This window comes from Calonectris borealis, chromosome 4, assembly GCF_964195595.1.
Source record: "Calonectris borealis chromosome 4, bCalBor7.hap1.2, whole genome shotgun sequence".
Taxonomy (NCBI): Eukaryota; Metazoa; Chordata; class Aves; order Procellariiformes; family Procellariidae; genus Calonectris; species Calonectris borealis.
Window position 1 is genome coordinate 59,752,552 of NC_134315.1, and position 19,231 is coordinate 59,771,782.

Below are 19,231 nucleotides of genomic sequence, written 5' to 3' on the forward strand. Positions count from 1 at the left end.
CACACACGCACAAGGCACAGGGCTCACCCGGCCCCTTCCTCAGCGCTGTGCCTCGCCGTCCGGGCAGGGGGCTGAGGCCGAAGGGCTCCCGGCTTTTCCTCACTGCCGGAGCGAGGCACCCGCGGGCTCCTGTTCCCGGGTGGGCTGCTGGGGGCTTTGTGGCTTTTTTTCTTTCTTTTTTTTCTTTTTGTTTTTTTTCTTTCTCCCGGTTTTGGGCTGGCGGTCAGTCGCGTCCAGCCTCCGCTCCGGACGGCGGGCTCCAGCCGCGCACATCGCGCCGCTCTCCCGCGGGGCTGGGACCGGCTCAGCCCAGAGGCCCCGGGGACTTCGCTTGGCAGAGCCGCAGCCGCGCAGGGCTTTACCTGCCCGAGCGGCCCGGCAGCCCGCTCCCCGCGTGGGGTCAGGCCCGGGCTCTTCCCGAGGCGATGCGTGGGAGGTGACCTGTCCCCACCTCGGTCACGCTACCTTCCTCCCGTGGGGCTGAAGTCCGTGAGGCCCCCGCTCGCACGCTGCCATCGCCGGGCTGCGCCGCAGGAGGTGCCGGGCAAGGGCCGGCGGCGGCCGAGCGGGGTGGCGGGGCCGGGGCCGGGCCGGTGGCCCCCCTGGGCAGGCACAAGCCCGCCCTCCGAGCAGGCAGGGCCGGCGCGGTTCCCGCTTTGGCGACGGCAGCGTTTGCTCTCCCCCGCCGGCTCCGCGGCGGCGGGAGCGGCCCGCGCTGCCCCCCGCGCCCCCGTCCCAGCCCTCCGCCTTCGGGGCAGGCGGGGGGTGGTCGCAGTCGCAAGGCAGAAAGCGAGCAAACAAGCCCTCCTCGCCCCCGAAACCACAGACCGACCGGGGGAAATTCGTCCGGCACCGGCAAAGCCCTGGCTGGCCGGGCGGGCAGCGAGGAGCTCCCTGCGCCCCCGCGCAGGGGCGCGGAGCACCGGCTAGGCTCTGCCCGCTCCAGCCCCGCGGCTCTGCCCGGCACAAGCGGGGGCCGAGCTCGCGAAAAGCGGCCTCAAACGCCTTTTTTAAAAAAAAAAAACAACAAACGAAAAAAAGACCTCGCCGCTGAAAATTTGCAATTTTTTAAAAATTTCCTCTCTTTTCCTCTCTGAGGAGAAGATGCAGGCGACTGGAGAAATTAATTCCAAAAAAGGCTCGCATTTAGAAAACTTAAGGTTTAGCAATCAATTAGTCCGGCATTGTACAGAGCACCGAAGGTGTAAATCCTTCCTAGTTCCTGGATTATTGACTGTTACGGTCTACAGGGTGCATAATTTTCAGGCATACACATGTATAACACGCGTTCCAGAGCAGGCATTTAGCAAGGTAAACTGCATGCCCCGAAAACGCGCAGGTATTGGCTTGAACTGGGCTGTGCGACCCCCCACCCCGCTCCGCAGCCCCCTCCGCGCCCGCGAAGCGCTGCCCGCCCGGCCGGCGGTGGCCGCAGGGGACCGCGGGCTGCAAACCTGCCCCGCGCCCCGCAACGCGGCACAACGGCTCTTTGGAAAAACTTCCCCGGGCTCAGATGTCAGCTATTTTCCCAAGGAAGTTATTTCCCTCCAAAAATGCTAATCAATCTCGTAAGGGAAAAAAAGGTTCTTTTATTTTATAGGTACAAACAAATGTACAGGTATGTACAGATGGGTATCTAGCTGTTTTAGGAAGGAACACGCGGATGAGCGTACGCGTACGTAAAAACAGTGCAACGAGAGGACAGCGGGAAGCGCACAGAAAAGAACCCAAAGGAGACATATCGATATTTACGTTTAATTTTGACCTCTGCAGGCGCGCCGATCCGACTGCCAGGCCCTGCGCACGCCGCCGGGGTTCAAAGTGCGGGAAGGCATCGTCCGGGAACAAAAGAGCGGAGCCGAGCCGGGAGGCGGCCCCGGGGCGGTGGCCGGCGGGGAGAGGCCGCCCCGGGGCGCCGAGGGACCCCGCGCCCCCCGGCTGGAAGGGGCGCGCTCCCGGCGCCGCTCCGCGCCCGCGGCCGCAGCCGCGGGGGGCGGCGGGGGCTGCGCGGGGAGCCGGGGCCGGCGGGGCTGTAGATTGGGATGTGGATTGGGATGTGGATTGGGATGTGGATTGGGAGGCAGACGGCGCTGCCCGTTCGCACGCCCGGCGCGGGGGGCCGCGCAGCAGGCGGCCCGGAGCGGCCTTGCCGAGGGTCTGGGGGGCCGGGGGGGGTGCGAGCCCGTTGTTTAACCCCTCTCCCCACCGCGCTTCTCCAAACAGATATTTTGCAAATTCCCCGTTTCGTTGTGGCTTCCCCCCCCCCCACGGCCTCCATTGTTCCAGGTCCACACTGCCACCGCCGATAAGGGGAAGGAAAGCCCCCGGGGGAAAAAAAAAAAAAAACCACACAAAACCCAGAAAAAGAAAAAACACGACCCAAGATTTTGATTTACGACCTAATCAAAACATTATATCTTTGGTCAAGTGGCGCAGAAAAATGATGACCCTCAAGGCTTCAGCTAGGGGGAGAAAGAGAAATTCAGATTACACTCGGAGTGATTTATGTCCTCTCTGAGCGGTCACGTTGATTTTTCATCGTTTGAGCCATTACACAGTAGAGTGGAAAACTCTGATCCAATATTTTTTTGGTCCGGAAACAGTATATATTATTCTTCTAAACGTATATACGTATACTATATATTATAAATATATTCTTTCTCCACGCACACACATATTCTAAATATATACACGGGCATTTTTTATATATATATAAAAGAGAGGACTATAAATAACCAATGCCACCGAGAAGAAACGAGAGCCGAAAAGAGCGTGTAAAATACCGTGCCGATACCCACAGCGATCCGCTCGCTAATTTCCAAGCCCGTCCCGCCGGGAGGGTTTGAGCAGAAAAGCACCCGCATTTCTCCGGCTTCCCCGGCCCCCGAGGGGGGCTCCCGGGCTGCCAGCCCCTCGCCGGCGTCGCCCCCAGACCTTCCGCGCGCAGCCCAGCGAGGAAGAGGAGAGGAGGAGAAGGAAGGGGACATTTTTGGAAGCCCCTGGCACTCACCCGGGTGAGGTGTTGACACGGTGCGGAAAAACCGAGGGGAGCGGCGTTGGGTCGGGGCGGCGGCGAGGCCGGGCACGCCGGGGGGCGGGGGGGCCGCCCGCCTCCCCCCCGCCCCAGGGACGGAGGCTTTTTCGCTCCACCGACCCCCTGGCCACAACACACAGCGGAAAAGAAAACAGAAAAACCGGTTAAAAAAAAAAAAAAGAAAAACAAAAAACAAGAGAGAAAAAAAAAGAAAATGAAAATTAGATGATAAAAAAAGAAAAGAAAAATGAGGGGAAAGAAAAAGTCGGGGCTGGGGTCTGCCCATTCCGCAAATGGGAACACGGGAGGAAACTCCACTTGCGGGTGGGGGAAGAGTTTTCCCCGTGGGAAAGCGCAGGGCGCTGACCTCTCCCCTCTCTCCCTCTTCTCTGCTCCTCTCCCCGCCTAACAGCTGGGGGGGAGGACCCCCCCTCCGCAGTGTCCGCCCGGCTGCCGGGGGAGCCCGGGGGTGGGCGAGGGCTCCGCGAGCACGCAAGCTGCGCGCTCGCGGAGCCCTCGCCCTCCTCCGGCCTCACAAAAGCGCGTAAGGAGCGCGCAAAGGACAAGTTCGCCCCCACTGCAGTGAGTTCCCCCCCCCCCCCGCCGTCCCCTGCGCGCCTCGCCAGTTTACGCGCCTGCGGAATTTCTTCGTATATCGATATTCCCGCCGGGTCCTGCCGCCGCACCCCCCCGCGCCAGCCCCTCCTTGCCCGCCCGGGGTGTGTGAGCCGATGGGAGGGCCGAGCAGCAATTCATCTTGATTTGTTTCAATTGTCCAGCGATGGCAAAGTTATAATCCTGTATAATTTCACGAACAAGCAGGTTGAGAATGAATGGGTCGATATTATTTAAAACAAAACACACGAGAGCACGACCTTTCCCTTCAACGACGTGTTGCAGCACGGAGTCACAGGAAACTCGGGGCTAACCTCTCAACCCCCGCGCTCCGCGGGGTTGCGGTTATTTGGGCTGCTCTTTGTTTCTCTTCATGTCTGAAAGGGGGATTTGGAAATAGAAATGTAATATTACATGAAGGATCTCCCCGCTGAAGGGAGAAGGTGAGCGCAAGGGGCGGCAAAGGGGACAGCTTATTTTGAACAGGAGCAGTTTGTTTGCAAACTGGCTTTTCTTTTCCTTTTTCCCCCCACCCCCACCCCCTCTTCTTTAATGTAATAAAAGCTTCCTTCACAGCGGGAGAAATTTATGCTCGAGATACAGCAACTTTGTGGCTGGTAATTCTCGAGGCCAACGATGTCAAATAATCCATTTTCTCGGGGCTGTGCGGGGGAATAAAGGGATCCTGCTGCACGGAAGGCAGCATGTCCAAGCCCCGCGTTTCTCTGGCATGCAACGTTAGCGTAAGGGATTTTTTTTTTTTACGTGAAAAAAAAAGCCAGCGTTTATTTGTATTGCAATAAAAAGTACTGCCCTGTGTTTCCAGAGAACGAGATCCAGTGTCAACGATCAGTCAATCACTGCAGACCAGTTACCGGTGCGCAGCTTGGCTCAGTAAATAAAAATCCAGACAAAACTGTATGCTGTATATTTTACTCCCATGAAATAAAACACATTTTTTCATGTTTGCTGAAAAGTAAAACAATAATATTGTACGAAATGTTATACACAGGGCATGTTTTACATTGCAATATCAGAAACATCATTGCATCCACCAGAGGTACTATTCTAAAACTGATATTCACACAATGTTTTTTTTTTAATAATTATATGTTAGAAACATACAGTGTCGCATTTAGTATATACATTCCCTTGCTCGCAAGCGAAAAAACCCTAATCGCTTCTGTGTAACATGCTTTATTTTAAAGCCTAACCTTTTAAAAACACTGTTGTGATATTACTAACAACTGCTTTTATAAAATTAATTTGACATTTCGATATATATACATCCTTTCAGTCATTTTTATGTTAACAATGCTAAACTTAAAAAATAACAAGCTTATAGTAACATTAAAATGTCATATCATATCCAGTCAAACATTTGTCCATATATATATATATATATGTCCTTGTAACTGTTGAAATACTCTTAGTGAAAGAAAGATCTCAGAATGTGTAGGAGGTCCTTTGAAAACAAAGGAACTATCTTATTTCAGTGGTTTCCTCTTTTTTTTCCTCTCTCTCTCTCTCTCTCTCTTCCTCTCTCTCTGTCTGATTTTTCCTCCTTTCTCTTTCTCTCTAGTGCCCATTACTTTCTAGTGTAATTCTCAGTCTCCGCGGGAAATGGGGAGGGATTCCCATGCAGTGTTTCCTACTTGGGTGTCTCACACGGGTCTGTCCACCGCGTACTGGCAAGCGCTCAGGTTGGAAGCGGGGTTCTGCACACTGGCATAGCCAAAACTGGAGTGCTGCTTGGCTTTAAGTCTCAGACTCGCCAAGCTCGAGTTACATGTGTCCCTATAAACATACGGAGGTGTTGGAGGAGCATAAGGACAGGCTGGCGTTGGCACTGCAGAATTCAGGGAGGGATTGCTCAAGTTGTTCAAGTTATTCAGGCTGTTGAGGCTGGAGCCGGGGACCCCGGTGACTGCAGAGGGTACCATGCTTGAAGACATACTCATGGAGGAGATGGAGTTTGGAGGGGAGAACATGCTCTGAGAAGACAGAGGGTTGACATTCATGGAGTTGAAGAAAGGAAAGCTTTTGGTGGAGAGGGAAGCGGAGGTCAGGCCCTTGGCTGCCCAGTTGTTGTACGAGTAGCCGGGGTACATGTCATCGTAGGGCTGCATGAGGCCGTTAAACTGTGGACCGAAGCCGTTTTTGCAAAGCTCGGCTTGCTGGTTCCTTTCTCTCTTTCTCCATTTGGCTCTGCGGTTCTTGAACCAAACCTTTGGAAACGGGGGGAGAGGGAGGGAGGGAGGAGGGGAGATGCGAGACGCGAGTTAGTCAGGAACCACCACCACCACCGCAGCCCTTCGCAAGATCTCGGGGCAACAGCCGAGCGTGTCCGTATATACGTATATACATATATACACACAAACAAAAAGTGTACGTACTACATATAGAGATATATATACACACACATAGGTTCGCCCCCTCCTCTACGGAGCCCGGCGCTGGGCCGGGGCAGCGATGTGCTGCCGGGGCCGCCGAGCATCCCCCGGGCCCCGGTGCCGCTGGGGTTTAGCAAGACAGATCCGTGGCCGCGCCATTCCCCCCCTCGCCCCCCCCCACCCTCCCCCGGCATAATTTGCGATGCTCTAATTCGCGCCACAGAGGCCAACGCTTCCTTCTTCTCTGTTTTTTTTTTCCTTCGTTTGTCTCTCTTTTCTTCCCATCCTTCCTTGGCTTATTCCGCACTGGAGCCATCCAGGGGAAATACAAAAGCGCAAAAGCGAGGGCAAAAACGCCTGGAAACCCGCGGAATTTTAAGGCGATGTTTCCTATTACGGGGAAGGAGGGGGAAGCCAGCAACTAATAAATCCTTGCTTCAGTTTGTTAAAGCTACAAGTTCCTCCTGCGCGAAAGCTTCCAGAGCCGAAAACCACTTTCTAAACAAACTTGTTCGACTGCTCTTTGGCGAAAAAAAAGGGGGGGGGGAGGAAAGAAGAAAAAAATCGCCATTTAACAACGTGCTAAATGAGATCTAAGGGACCCTCCCGGCAGACAATGGGGAAAACGTGCCCTTTCCCAATCCACATCTGGGTGCCTGACCCGTCGGGCAGCCGCCAGCAGCAGCCTCACCGTGTGTATTGGAGCCGCCCCGGGGTGTTTGCAGGACCCCCCCGGCCGAGCCAGGCAGGGGCCGTCCGGACACCACGGGGACGGGCCCCGTCTGGCGGCACCGCGCCGCCCGAAACCAAAACCCCCCGCAAAGGCCGCGCCGCGACCGACACCGCTTCGTGCTCCGGCGACGCACCAGCCCGGCCGGGCGCCGCTCCCCGCCGCGGGGCTGCCCCGGCCCCGCACACCGTCCGCCCGGGGTGGAGAGCCGGCCCCGCTCGCTGCTGCCCCCGGTTCTCACTGCCTCCCTTTCCTCAAGCGACCGCGGGGAGAGGATTTATGTGGGATTTCCGAAAATCTGGGGTTTCGGCCCGTTTGGGGGGCTTTTTTTGGTGTTTTTTTCCCCCAGCGCGGCGTTTGCACGCGAGCAGGATCCGGCCTCGGTATCTCTGCAGCGCCGTGATGGTCCCATAAATCTCAGAGGGGGGAAAGGGCGGAGAGAGACGCTCGTCGAATTGTGAAACCAAAAGAAAGAGAAAATGCAAGGAAGGGCACGTCGGGAGTGCCTCGGAGTGAAGTTAAAGCCCTTGTGTATTTTACATCTTTTTCTCATTAGAGGCAGCGCAGGTTGCAGCCTGTTCCAAGTTGCTTTCTTGGCTAATGTTTTCATTAGCGTTTCGATCAAAAGGAGCAGGACGCATTGCACGGTGAGGGCGAAACGTGCAGCAAACCATATTCCGGAGAGAGAGAGAGAGATCCCAATCTATCTCGCTTTGACAGAAAAGTCCTGCTCTGCCCTGCTTTTGTGCGAAGGCTCTGAAGTTTGCATACAAACCGAAATCGAAAGCAGCTGCAAACATTTCAGCCCTCCTCCCCTTCCCCCCCCCCCCGCCCCCGACCCCCGCTGCTCGGAGCCGGGGTGTCGTGTCGGGACTTACCCTAACCCTGGCCTCGGTGAGGTTGGTCCAGACGGCGATCTCCTCCCGGGTGGACATGTCCGGGTAGCGATTCCGCTGGAAGGTGGCCTCCAGCTCCTGCAGCTGCTGACTGGTGAAGTGAGTCCGCTGCCGCCGCTGCCTCTTCTTCTTGGAGGGGTCCTCGGGCCCCGCATCCTCGTTCTTGCTCTGCTGGCTCTTATCTTTCTCTGTAAGGGGGGAAACAAAAAACAACAAGGCGGAAAACGAGGGCGCCTCAGCCTCCGAAGCCTTCTCTCCAGCGGCTGGGGAAGGGCTTGTCCCCAGCGCTGCCGGATCCCGCGGACTGCCCCGAACGCGGCTCGGCGGTGTAATGATTAACTCGCCCGGCCTCCCGCCGCCGCGGCCCCTCCGCGCCCCGCGGGCACCTACGGGTGGGCTCTTCCCGGAGGAACAGCCATCGCCGAGGGAGCGGGACGGAGCCGCCTCTCCGCCTGTCCGTATGCAAGTTGTTCGCCTATCGATATATGCAAGTTGTTCGCCTATCCGTATACATGTAATCCGTATCACTTGCCTGTCTATACCCATATTATTCGCCTGCCTGTATCGTGCTATTCCCCTGCCTGTATCGGAATTATTCGCTCATCTGTATCCACATCATTCGCCTATCCATACCCATATTTGTCTGTCTAAACCCATATTATTTGTCGACCTGTATCCATGTTATTCGCCCATCTGTATCCATATAACTCGCCCACCGGTGAACATGTTATTCGCCCACCGCCGTACATGCCATTCGCCTATCCTTACATATATCATCAGCTTTCTATACGCCGGCACACAGACACCGCACGCAAAAAAACCACGAAACGGGTCTCGGCTCGGGTGCGAGACGCTCCCGGGCAGAGGGGCGGCAGCGCATCGCGGGCCGCGGGGCTGCCGGGGCCGTCGGCCGGGCCGGGGCAGGGCAGCGGGGCGCCCGGCGGGCGGGGGTCCCTGCCGCTCGCCCTCTCTTACCTGCGGCCTCGGGGCTGGAGGTGTCGGAGATGGTGTGCACCTCCAGCCGGTGCTTGGCGGACTCCAGGGAGGAGCGCGCCTGCCCCGGCGCCAGCGCCGTCGCCATGGCCAGCGCGGGCTGGTGGTGGTGGCAAGATGATGAAGAGGAGGAGGAGGAAGGTGAGGAGGAGCACAGCTTATTCCCGGCTCCCAGGCGCTCCAGGCTTAACGGGTCCTTCATGCAGTTCATCGGCAAAAGGACGCCAAAGTCTACGTGCGCGCCTGGGGGGTCGATAGGAGAAGGTGTGCGTGTGTCTGTAGGTATCGGTACGTGTAGGAGGGTCGACGCGGCGCCCCCTCCGCGGGCGCGGAGCGGCCCCGCGGCTCCGGGGGGTCAGGGCTGCTGGGCGGGGAGCCGCGTCGGGGCGGGCGGGCGGCGCTCGTCTAGCGCCCGGGCGGCACGGCGAGCCCAGAAGCCCCCGCCGCCCGGGGGGGGTGCGGCGGCGACAGGCGAGCGGGCGAGTCCGGTCCTGCAAGAGCCGTCACGGCGACACGGCTGCTCCCCGGCCGGCGGCCCCCGGCCCGCCGCGGGGCTCCGCGGGGCGGGGGCGGCGAGGCGCGGCGGCGCTCCGCGGGGCGCTCCTCTCCGCTGCCCGCGCATGGACCCGCGCCGCGCCGCGGCCGGCCCCGCACCGCATCAGCTCAGCCGCTTCCCTCTTGGCCTGACATCTTAAACCGGCGGCGGCCTTCCCCGCGCCGGCACGTCACCCGCCCCCGCCCCGCCCCGCCCCCGCCCCGCCCCTCCGCCGCCCGCTGCGCCCCGCCCCGCGCCCCGCCCCGCCCCGCCCGCACAGCCCTGCGCGGCCCCGGCCGCCCCCCGCACTCTCCCGGCAGCGGGCGCGCCCGCCCCCCGAAGCCTCGCGTTTTCCGCCCGCGGGTGGTACCCGCGCCCGGGGAGCTCGGCCTCCGCCGGCCGGCCCACTGGGGCGCCCCGTCGGGGCGGCTCCGGACACGCCCGCTCCGCTCCGCGCCCCTCCGCGCGGCCTTCCGCACTGGCGGACCTGCGGGGGTGGGGAGCGGAGAGCTCGGCACTGACAGAGGCGCGGCAGCAAGGAGGAAGAAAGCGAGGAAGCCCCAGGCCCGATTCCCTCGTTACGGAGGCGGGGGGGAAACAAAAGGGAGGGGTGGGCGGCCGGTGAGGCGACAGGTCTTTGACTGGTAACAGCAATAGTAGCGGCAACAGCTCCAACAGCGACAACTAAACAGCAGCGACAGCAATAACCACCCCGCTGCGGCACGGGAAGCCTCAGATCACACTCAAAGGAGTAAGGAAGAGCGCGCACATCCCAGCCCCTGGGCACTTGTAATCCCCGCGCTCGCCGGCTGCCTTGTTTCCCTCTGCCTGCACCGGAGGCGGAGAAAACGGGGGGAAAATCCTCTGGCTGGCACTGTCACTCCCATCCCCTCTTTGCAGCCGGGTTCCGAACAGCGAGCCCCCAAGGAGGCTTTTCCACCCCGGTTTTACACCTTATTCGCGGAGTTACCTGCAGGGATCGTTCCCCCCTCTCGGCGGGAACCCGCAGGGACCGTCCCGCGTCCCGGCGCGGCGCTCAGGGCAGCCCCCGGACCCGCGCCTACGAAAACCGTTTGCAGAGTTTGGCCAAGCCCCGCAGCGGGCCGGGCGCCGGCACACCAATTTCTCACACACGGCCTCCACACCAACCCCCTTCCGAGGTTTGGGGGGGCAGGATTTGACCCCTCGGCCCCGGGCAGCGGCAGTCGAGGGTCCCCGCTCACGGACCCGCTTATAGCGCGGGGGCGAGGCTGCTGTGGACCCGGGTCTCGCAGGAGGAAGGAGGAGCGGGGCTGTTTCCAGCGGGTCTAACCGGGGGGGAGGTTGCCCTCCCGTGTCGGACAGGGTCTCCCGGGGCAGAGGAGCCTGTCCCCGAGCCCTGCCCCCGAAGAGCCGGCACTGCCCCCGGGGAGCTGCGGCCCTGTTAGGGATGGGGAGCCCGAGGGAGCCCAGGCGCGGAAAACGCAGGTTGAGCCTCTATCTTCAATTCCTCTGCACAGTCACGGGCATCGAAAAGTTTCCGAAAGCTTCCCCTTGATGTGGCCCTCCACACCCACATCCCAGCGCCCAAACTTTTCTGTATCCCGTTGCTTCCCCCCCCACCACCCCCGCAATGCTCCTTCTTAGTCGCTGATGCTCGTTCGAGATACGTATCATCCCTCGCAATCTTACTTATCGCTAAATTATACATATTACTTTCGCAGCCTGTTAGTAAAGAAGGTTAAATTAATTTACATTCTGCTCATTATCTGGTGTTTAAATGACGTGTTTTTATCCCTGAGATTTGGCAAAGAATCTCTTTCCTCAGACCCCACAGCGTTTCGACGGAGACAATGCTCTTACATTTGTAGTGGATTTTAATCTGATAAGACTCTAATTTGCTTAAGTCTTTTAAATAGGGGGTTTAAAATGATTCTAGCCGTTTTCTTATTGAATTTCCTCTAATTCCCCCAAGATCATAAAGTATATGTGTAAAGTAAATATTTCCTCCCTTTGCACCGGCAGCAGATGACCTATAACTAAGTCAATATGAATCCAGCTCCATTCTGCACAATTTGTTTACCAATCATATCCCCGTTTCTTCTTAACCTCTGGCTACCTCCGTGGTCCTGCACCCAGAAATCCCTCCCCCCGCAAGCCTTTCCCCACGACGGGATCGCGCCAAGGCCGCGGAGCTACCGCTGCCCCGGCCCCGGCAAGCGGGAGCGGCCTCGGCCTCACTGCGAGGGGCACTGGGAGGGAATGCTGCCCTTCTCCAGCCCCCACGTCGGGCTTGTAACCAGCCTGCAAAACCCTGGGGAGGGGGAGCCGGAGGGAGAGAGGATACGGAGGTATCCCCCCCTCCCCGTTTCTTTTTCAACGGGGCAATGCAGCCCGCTCGAAGATGAGCCCTTTTGCCCCCTTTCGTTTTCTTGTTTTACATTCATTTATTTTTAGTTAGTTTGGGGAAATGCTGGCTTCTTCCGCCGCGACTCGAAACGAAAAGTCTCTCCGGGCTGCGCGGCGTAGAGCGCTTTTTACGCGCTTTATGCGCTTGCAGGGTGCAGCGCCGGTGCCCGCCCCGCCGCGGCCCTCTCTGTCCCGGGACACTCGGCGGGGGCAGGCGGGTCCCGGCCCGCTCCACCCGGGAAGAGGAGAGGAGGAGTAGGGCCCGGCCACCGCGCCGCTCTCCCACACCTTCCCCAGCGCCAGCCCCGCGTCCCCCAGCCCCAGCCGGGACAGACCCTCCGGCCGTCCCCGCGTTCCCAAAAGCGGTGCACAGCACGGGCCCGGGCCCCGGCAGCCCAAAGGGAGAGGGTGCCGGCATTTCCTTACATGCCTTTGATTAAAACTCCCCCACCCTGGGCAGGAGGGGAGCTACCACGCAGCATTAGTTGTCATGGTGACCATAAATCACGTAAATCCAAAAATACCCACCTATAATCTGAGATGAAGCTTTTATTTCCCGAGTGAAATAGTATTTTAAAAGCTGTCAGCCAACCGAAAAACAACCTAATTGTAGTCACCCAAGTAATATATTAGCGGTAAAGGTTTCAATTAAAATGTCAAAAGTGTTTTTTAATTTTTCTTCCTTTTTTTTTTTTTCCTGCTGGAAGCTCCCATCCCCTTTCGGGTTGGGGTCCTGGCCGCGAAGCCGCCTCTGCCGGCTCAATCGCGTACAGACTGTCCGCGCCTGCTGCGCGGGGCTGCCACCTCCAAAAAAACTGTTTGGGGGAATTCCTCCCTTCCCCTCTCGCCCGGCGCTGCAGGGCTGGTGGGCATCCACTGGCCGCGAAAAATGAGGATTTGGGGTTGTTCCCCACCCCGCTCCACCTTCTGCATTTCCTTTTTAATTTCGTATTTTTTTTTTGCCCGAGGGTGCTTTTCGGACCCCCGCTCCCGCCGGCGCCCGGGATCCCCGGTGCTGGCCCCGGTGCGGGAGGTGGGCGGGCCGGGAGCGGGGCCGGGAGCGGGGCCGGGAGCTGAGCGGCTCGGCTGGGGGTGCCGGGGGCGGCCAGACCTACTGCGGGTATTTATTTTCCCACTTTTCCTTTATCTCCTTACGGGATCGTTGTTTCTAGGCGTAATACTCTCCTAAATGGATAAATTGGTTCTTATGTAGAGTCTCCAGCTAGTCCTGTTGTCTTTTACCTTTGGCTTGTTGTCTTTCGCCTATCTCGGATTACCGGGTATTCTCCTCGATGAAGAGCCATTAATTACCCATTCAGTCAATATTAGGAAGACTACAGAGCTTTTTACATAGGATTAAGAAGACATCAGATTGTTCCGTTAGTATATTCCTACTCACGAATAAGCTTTCGTTATACATTTAGTTTTCCCTGGAGTGAGGCTAACAACTGCTGCATATATTATTCTCAGAAGACGTCCGGGGCGGGGGGGGGGGGAGGGAGAATTATATATCCGAAGCCCAATAGATAACTTTTAACTTGCGCTTGGCGGGGGCTGCGGGAAGGGCAGCGCAGCTTCCCCGGCGCCGCGCAGGGGCAGCGCACCGGTGGAGCGCCTCCGCCCCGGCCAGGGGAGACCTCGGCCCCACCGCTCGGGTCACAACTCCGGGGACAAATTTGGCCACGTTATGTGGCGGGGAGGGGGCCGCCAAGCCCTGCCTGGCGGCCCCGCTCCGGCTCCGCCTCGGCCCCCCCGCGCCCGCTCCCTCCCGCGGGGGCGGAGGCTGCACGCGCGCCTCGTCCCGGGGCTCAAAGGCGGCACCGGGGACCTTGGCTTTGCACGCTGCCGGGTCTGCAGCTGATCTGGACGGAAAGCTGAATCTGCGTTGGGTTTTTTGTTTTTGACAAAGAGATGTGAAGTTACGGAATATTCAGACCAAAGGAAAAAAAAAGTATATATAAAAAATATATTTTTTTAAGAGTTGAAACAATCAATTTGTGATGCTGAATGATGATATAAGGCGGAATGTAATTTCAACGTTTTATGTTGGAGGCTGCTGTTTCAGCAACACCCAGATTATCGATTACAGGAAAGGATTCCTTAAGTGGAATTCACACTGCTAACAAACTGTACAGGTTATATTTATCTATATACTTACACACACACAAATAGTTTAAGCATCCTCCCGCCCTGCATTAAAATTATTCGAATAAAACCACAAGCAACCATTTACGCGTGCTGTGGGGCTGTCGAAGCGTGTGCTGAAGTTTTCCTAATTTTGTGGGACTGGTCACCCAGCAGCGATTTTCCCGTCTCTCTGGGTAAACATGACACCCGCCGGGCTGCGTTTGACACTCCAGGCTGCAATAATAGTTTTATACTTTCCCATTTTCCTTTCCCCAGCGTGGCCACGGACCCGTTTCTTCTGGAATAACCCTCCATCCCCGCAGCCCCTTCCCCGCGGGAACCCAGCGCGCCTGTGTCGTTTTGGAGGGTCTCCTGCTGAATTTCGTTTCCTCCTTTCACAGGAACATCGATTTGACCAAACATTCGTATTTTTTACTGTTATTACCAATGCTGCTAGCTAACGACTATTCTCCTTGTGCCCACCGATGGTGCCTAACTCGCGAAATTACCTGACCGCCCTCGTAATTTCTGAAACTGAACTATGACAGAGGGGGTCCCCCAAAACCCCTGACCCGCTTCCCCGCCTCTCACCCAGCCCGCCCCAAGGACCAGACTTTTTGGGAGGTGAATCCCATAAAGCACGACGTCCTGACAGTCAGGCAAGACAAAAATCAAGGAGCACGGCGCGATTAAAAGCAAATCAAAGCCAAGACCCAACAAAACCCGCCCGAATCACGAGAACGCCCCCCCGCCCCGTGATTTCTACGATTTGCAGCGAGTCGCCCGAGCAGCTCGGGGCGTCTCGGGACTTGCCATTATCCGTCGCACAGAGATACGGTCTGGGGCTGCACACGGGGTTCATCCCCACATCTGCAGGGATATACCCGCACATCATCTGCAGGGATATATCCGCATCCGCGGTCGTTCCGCGCTTCCTTTCCCCGTAAATGGGAAGTTTTTAATGGTCAGGCAACTCCGCGTTGCTTCTTCGGCTGAGACTTATATTTTAATCAATGGCATTAAAGGTGTTTAGATAGCAATTTCCCCTGTAGCCCGACGGGTAAAAACCAGACTGGCTGATACGGTGACGAGGCAGGAAATTTTGCGTGTACTACAATAATCCGGGTTCATAATTGATGGTTAAGAAAATAACCATTTGTTTCTCGGCAGAGGAAGTAAAAGTTACCGTGTCAGGGAGCATATGTGGATATTACTTTTATAAATACTTAGTCGAATAAAGCTGGCGTGGAAGGGCTCATAAATTTATTATATCAGAAAGGTCCCCACTTTCCCATTAGATCGTGCTAAGGGCTTTGATTAAGACCACCTGTTCATCGGGAGGAAAAGGCAGGGGAGCGTAAAAAGGCCTTTCTTATTTGCAAACCATATATAAAGCAATGTCACCCTTCCTTTCCACATTATTTAACACTTATTACTGGCGGAGGGAAAAAGTGCCAGACCTTGGTAAAGCCAATTGTGCACAATTTAATATCATGTATGTTTCCGGGATTAAAAATTATCGGCTCGTAATACCTTCGCGTTTGGAATTACCCCGGATTTTGCCCGCTAACCTTCCTTTAGCCTAAGCGTTTCTTCTTCTAGGGGTTTTGATGTCCAGCTAGCAAATCCTGCTTAAAGTCTCCGGGGGAGGGTGGACTTGGGAAGGGGACGTGGCTCCTCCTGAGATCACTGGATGTTATTTGAGAAATAGCGAGCTGTTTGGCCAAACAGGGTTAATACAGTATTCTTACAAGGAAGTGTTTAACCACGAGACCAGGAATACGTGCATTATTAATTCACTCTAGTTTCCTGTATTATTAATTCAGGTTAATATATTTTATTTAAACAAAATTACGTTTATCTTGGATTAAACAGTCTCTCGAAATACAGAGCGCTTGTTTTCTTCTTTGTAATATGTTTGCATTGCTGTTTTTCTTTATCAGCCCTCGGGCTTGCTACCAGAACCCCTGAAACGGGCAGGGTAAGAGCAGGCAGGAGCCGGCTCTGCCTGCAGACGGGGCGCTGCGGGGGTGCCTGCCTCGGGGGGGCGGAGAGGGCTGGCGGCCTGTTTACGGGCGGGGGGGTGTCAAAAAATAGAAAATAAAAATCAACATGAGAGCGACGCCGCCGGTATCTGAAAGGCGCGCTGACAGCGATGCTTTTTGGGGGGGACGCGCTGGCGGCGGGCGTCAGTGCGCGCCTGCAGCCTGTGGGTGCCCGCGCACCCCCTTCCCCTTACCCCGCGGCCGCGCATCTTCCGGCGCAAGTGGCGCCCGGGCGCAAAGCGGCGCCGCGCTGCGCGGCCGGCGGGCAGCAGGGGGCGCCCTGGCGCCGCGCAGGCGGGCCCGGCGCGGAGCTGCCGCCCGCCGCCTCGGCAGCGCGGCCGCGGAAGGGCGCGGAGGGGGCCGCCGCTTACCGTTGGCGCCGGGGGGCGGCCGCCCGAAGAGCCTGCTGCCGGCGGGCTCCTTACGGCCCTCCGGCGCCTCGCCGAGCTCCCCTTTTTTGATGTCCGCCTCCTTGGAGAAAAGACACTCGACGGCGGCGGCCTGCACCCCTGGGGACGGGGACACGGGGGGACGGGACGGGACAGGAGAGAGGCGGTCAGCGCCCGCTGCTGCGCACCCCTCCGCGGAGGCGGCGCCGCTTCCCGGGGGCTGCCCCGCCTGGCTCCGCACCCGCGCACCGCACTGCAGCGGGGCCGCTGTGCCTCCGGCCCGGCGGGAGATGGTTTCTCTTACCTAGCTGAACACAGGCGGAGACAAGTTTGCGGCAGTTGGACTCCATTACCCGTTATCTGCAAAAGATGAAGGCGCCGGAGTTTTAAAACAGTAATCCGGGAGTGAAAAATAAATGCAAAAAAGAAACCCGGCCGCCCGGCAGCCACGTCGCAGGACCCCCACCTTTCCCCAGCGATGTCCGCACAGTACCCCCTCTCCCCGCCTCAACCTCGGGTCCCACCCGAGTCACGCCACGGGGTAGGTGCAAAACCCGTGGCAGTTTCCCACCCCGTCAGACCGCTCGGCCTCCCTCCACCCCTCGTTGTTTGGGGACGTGGAGGAGGATCCCCGAACCTCGCGACCGTGCTCCGCCCCGAGACACCCCGACCCCGGTCCCTAGGGTGCCGTGGGACAGCGGCCACCGGCAGCCGGGCCCCCTGCGCGGCGGGAGATGCGCGGCTGCGGCTGCGCTCGCCGAGGCCCCGGTCCCCCGGCTGCGCCTCCGCGCCCTCCGGCCGCCGCCGGCGCCTCCCCCGGCCTGAGAGGTTGGGCAGTAAAATCACGGGATTAGTGCCTGATTGAGATGTCTGTTCGTGAGATATTACAAAATTCATTATCACAGCTCTCTACTAACTCGATATGAAGTAACACAGATGGGATTTTATTAGTCCAGGCTTCAAATGTTTACTTATGGTAATTTCGGGGGAAATTTGCATGTCACCATCATTTCGGTAATCTTTCTTCTTCTTCTTCGCCTCTTTTTCAACGTCTGAACCGGGCACATTATTAGCTGGTGCTTAGAAATGCGGCAGCCTGGAGCCGAGGCACGTTTGGGATGAGCAGCGCGAGCCGCAGCGCCCGCCGTGCGGGGCCCCGCCGCCCCCGGCCCCGCCGTCCTCCGCCGGGGAGGCAGGATGGGACCAGGGGAAAAAGTGGAGGCAAGGGAGGAAAAAAAAAAGGAAAAAGAGGGGGGAAATGGGAAGGTGCGGTTATCGGGACTCCTCCAGGTCTCGTTGTGACACGGCGGTGTCTATTCAAAGCCGGAGGACGCCTGGGAGAAAGCCGGCTCCCTCCAGCAGCCGGGCCTAGCACAACGAGCTGTGCCGACATTAATCGGGGAGGCGATTAAGAGAACCTTAATTCTTCGCCGATGGTCCTTAAGTCGGGATAGGTCTCCGTCAAGATTAGTCCTGCATGACAATTTCAGCTGCCCTCTCCCGCCGCCTGCCTCGATGGCTGATATATCTCACGAGTAGAGACACACAGCTCCCCCCACGCACACGCACCGCCACCGAGGGGAAGTTTTTCCTCTCTCCTGAATCGCCGGTCTCCTCGGAGAAAAGTGCCTTTCCCGGGCGGATTATCATTCCTTCCTCGCTCTCCGTTGCCCGTACTGCTCCTTCCCTTTCTCCTCTCCGTATGTCTCAATTTTTGTTGCAAACCACGCAGCGCTGGGGCAAGGAGAGCGAGAAGCGTTTTCCTATTGTCTCCGGCCCGGCGTCTCAAATGAAAGCAACTCCACATGCTTTTCCATTTCCATTTCTCCGAGCACTCCTCCGCTCGCAATTAAATACCTCAGCACCCCCGAGCACGCACAGCCCCAGCAATCGCACCAGCCGTGCGAGCTTTCCCTTTCTCCGCGGCTTGCTGGGCCCGCTCACCAGCAACCTGCGCAGAGCATTCCGCCTGGAACAACTGCAGGGCGCGGACAAAAAAGCGGTGTCACACGGGATTTTTTTTTTCCTTATTGGTATCTATCGTTATTCTTTCGAGGAGAAAAAAAACCGCAACACGACCCCCCAAAAAACAGAGTCCCCTGGCAAATGTTTCAGCAACGCCCGAAATGCTGCGGCCCGCGATTTCGGCGGGAGGGCTTTTGTCAGAGCCCGCGGCCGCTGCCGGTGGCTCTCAAACGAAAGGGGGGCTCTGTGCGGGTCCTACCCCTTCGCGGTGCCCGCAGGGGCAGCCGGGCCCCGCCGCTCCCCTGCGGGTGGTGCCGGGGGGTCCCGGCCGCGGAGCCCGCAGCCGGCGCTGCAGACCCGCCCGCCCGATTTTCCGGCGCCCCGGGCCGGCGCCGCTGCCGTCCCCCGCCCGGGTGCGCGGCTTCGCGGCGGGAAGGCGCTGCCTGCGCGGCCGCTCCACGGGGCCAAGCGCGGCGGGGCCGGTTCCCCCACGCCCGCTCCGCCAGGGGAGGCCGAGGCCGCACGGCGGGGAAACGGCGCGGGGGCAGCTCCCGCTCCCCTTGCCGCCAGCCCTGCGGGATGGGCCGCAGCCGCCCGGGAGGACATCAGCAACTCGAGCCCGCAGCACCCTGCCCGGCCGGCCCGCGGCCCCGCCGCCCGTCCCGGGGTGCGCAGAGCCGGGACCCGCCGGGTCCGTAGCCCCGCGCCCGTCCCGCCGACACCCCCCGAGGCCCCGCCACTCACCGGGGCCGGCCGCGCTGTCCGCCCCGCTGCTCGCGCTGCTGGTGCCGGTGCTGCCGGGGCAGCGGGGCCGCGCCGGGCTCCTGCGCTGGCTGCGGGGCCGCGGAGCCGCCGCCGCCGCTGGCTCCCTCCTTCCCCGGCCCTCCCGCGCCCCCGCCCCGCCCCGCCCGCCTCCCCGGGCCCTGACGTCACACGAGCTCCGCCGAACGCGCCTCGCCGCCGCCGCGGGGCCGGGCCGGGCGGCTCCGCGGCGCTGCGCGGCGCTCCGCGGGCACGGGCGCAGTGGCCCCCGAGAGGGCAGGGGGCAGGAGGAAGGACAAAAGGCGGCGCGGCGGCGGGCTGGGTAGCCGGAGGAGAACCGAGGTGAGCGAGGACGGCCG

At 58.9% G+C, this 19,231-nt stretch overlaps 1 protein-coding gene across 2 annotated transcripts; it reads right to left on the minus strand.

Moving 5' to 3' along the window:
• Nucleotides 1-4,566: 4,566 nt before the first annotated feature.
• Nucleotides 4,567-16,495, minus strand: PITX2 (paired like homeodomain 2). 2 transcript variants are annotated; one of them, XM_075150607.1, is made up of 3 exons: nt 16,450-16,495; nt 7,651-7,856; nt 4,567-5,877 (listed from the first exon to the last, which is right to left on the minus strand). In XM_075150607.1, the coding sequence occupies exons 1-3, from the start codon at nt 16,493-16,495 to the stop codon at nt 5,314-5,316; spliced, it is 816 nt and encodes a 271-aa protein (XP_075006708.1). In that variant the 3' UTR covers nt 4,567-5,313. The 2 variants fall into 2 exon arrangements, with proteins under 2 accessions (XP_075006708.1, XP_075006709.1); XM_075150608.1 differs by lacking the exon at nt 16,450-16,495 and adding an exon at nt 8,644-8,961.
• Nucleotides 16,496-19,231: the final 2,736 nt, after the last annotated feature.

Bases quoted from the DNA above. Each gene is read 5' to 3' on its own strand.
- PITX2 (XM_075150608.1), bottom strand. From the start codon at position 8,872: ATGAACTGCATGAAGGACCCGTTAAGCCTGGAGCGCCTGGGAGCCGGG. The intron at 7,857-8,643 runs GTAAGAGAGGGC...CCCCCCTTACAG, and splicing joins CTCCAGCCCCGAGGCCGCAG to AGAAAGATAAGAGCCAGCAG. The intron at 5,878-7,650 runs GTAAGTCCCGAC...CCGTTTCCAAAG, and splicing joins TCACCGAGGCCAGGGTTAGG to GTTTGGTTCAAGAACCGCAG.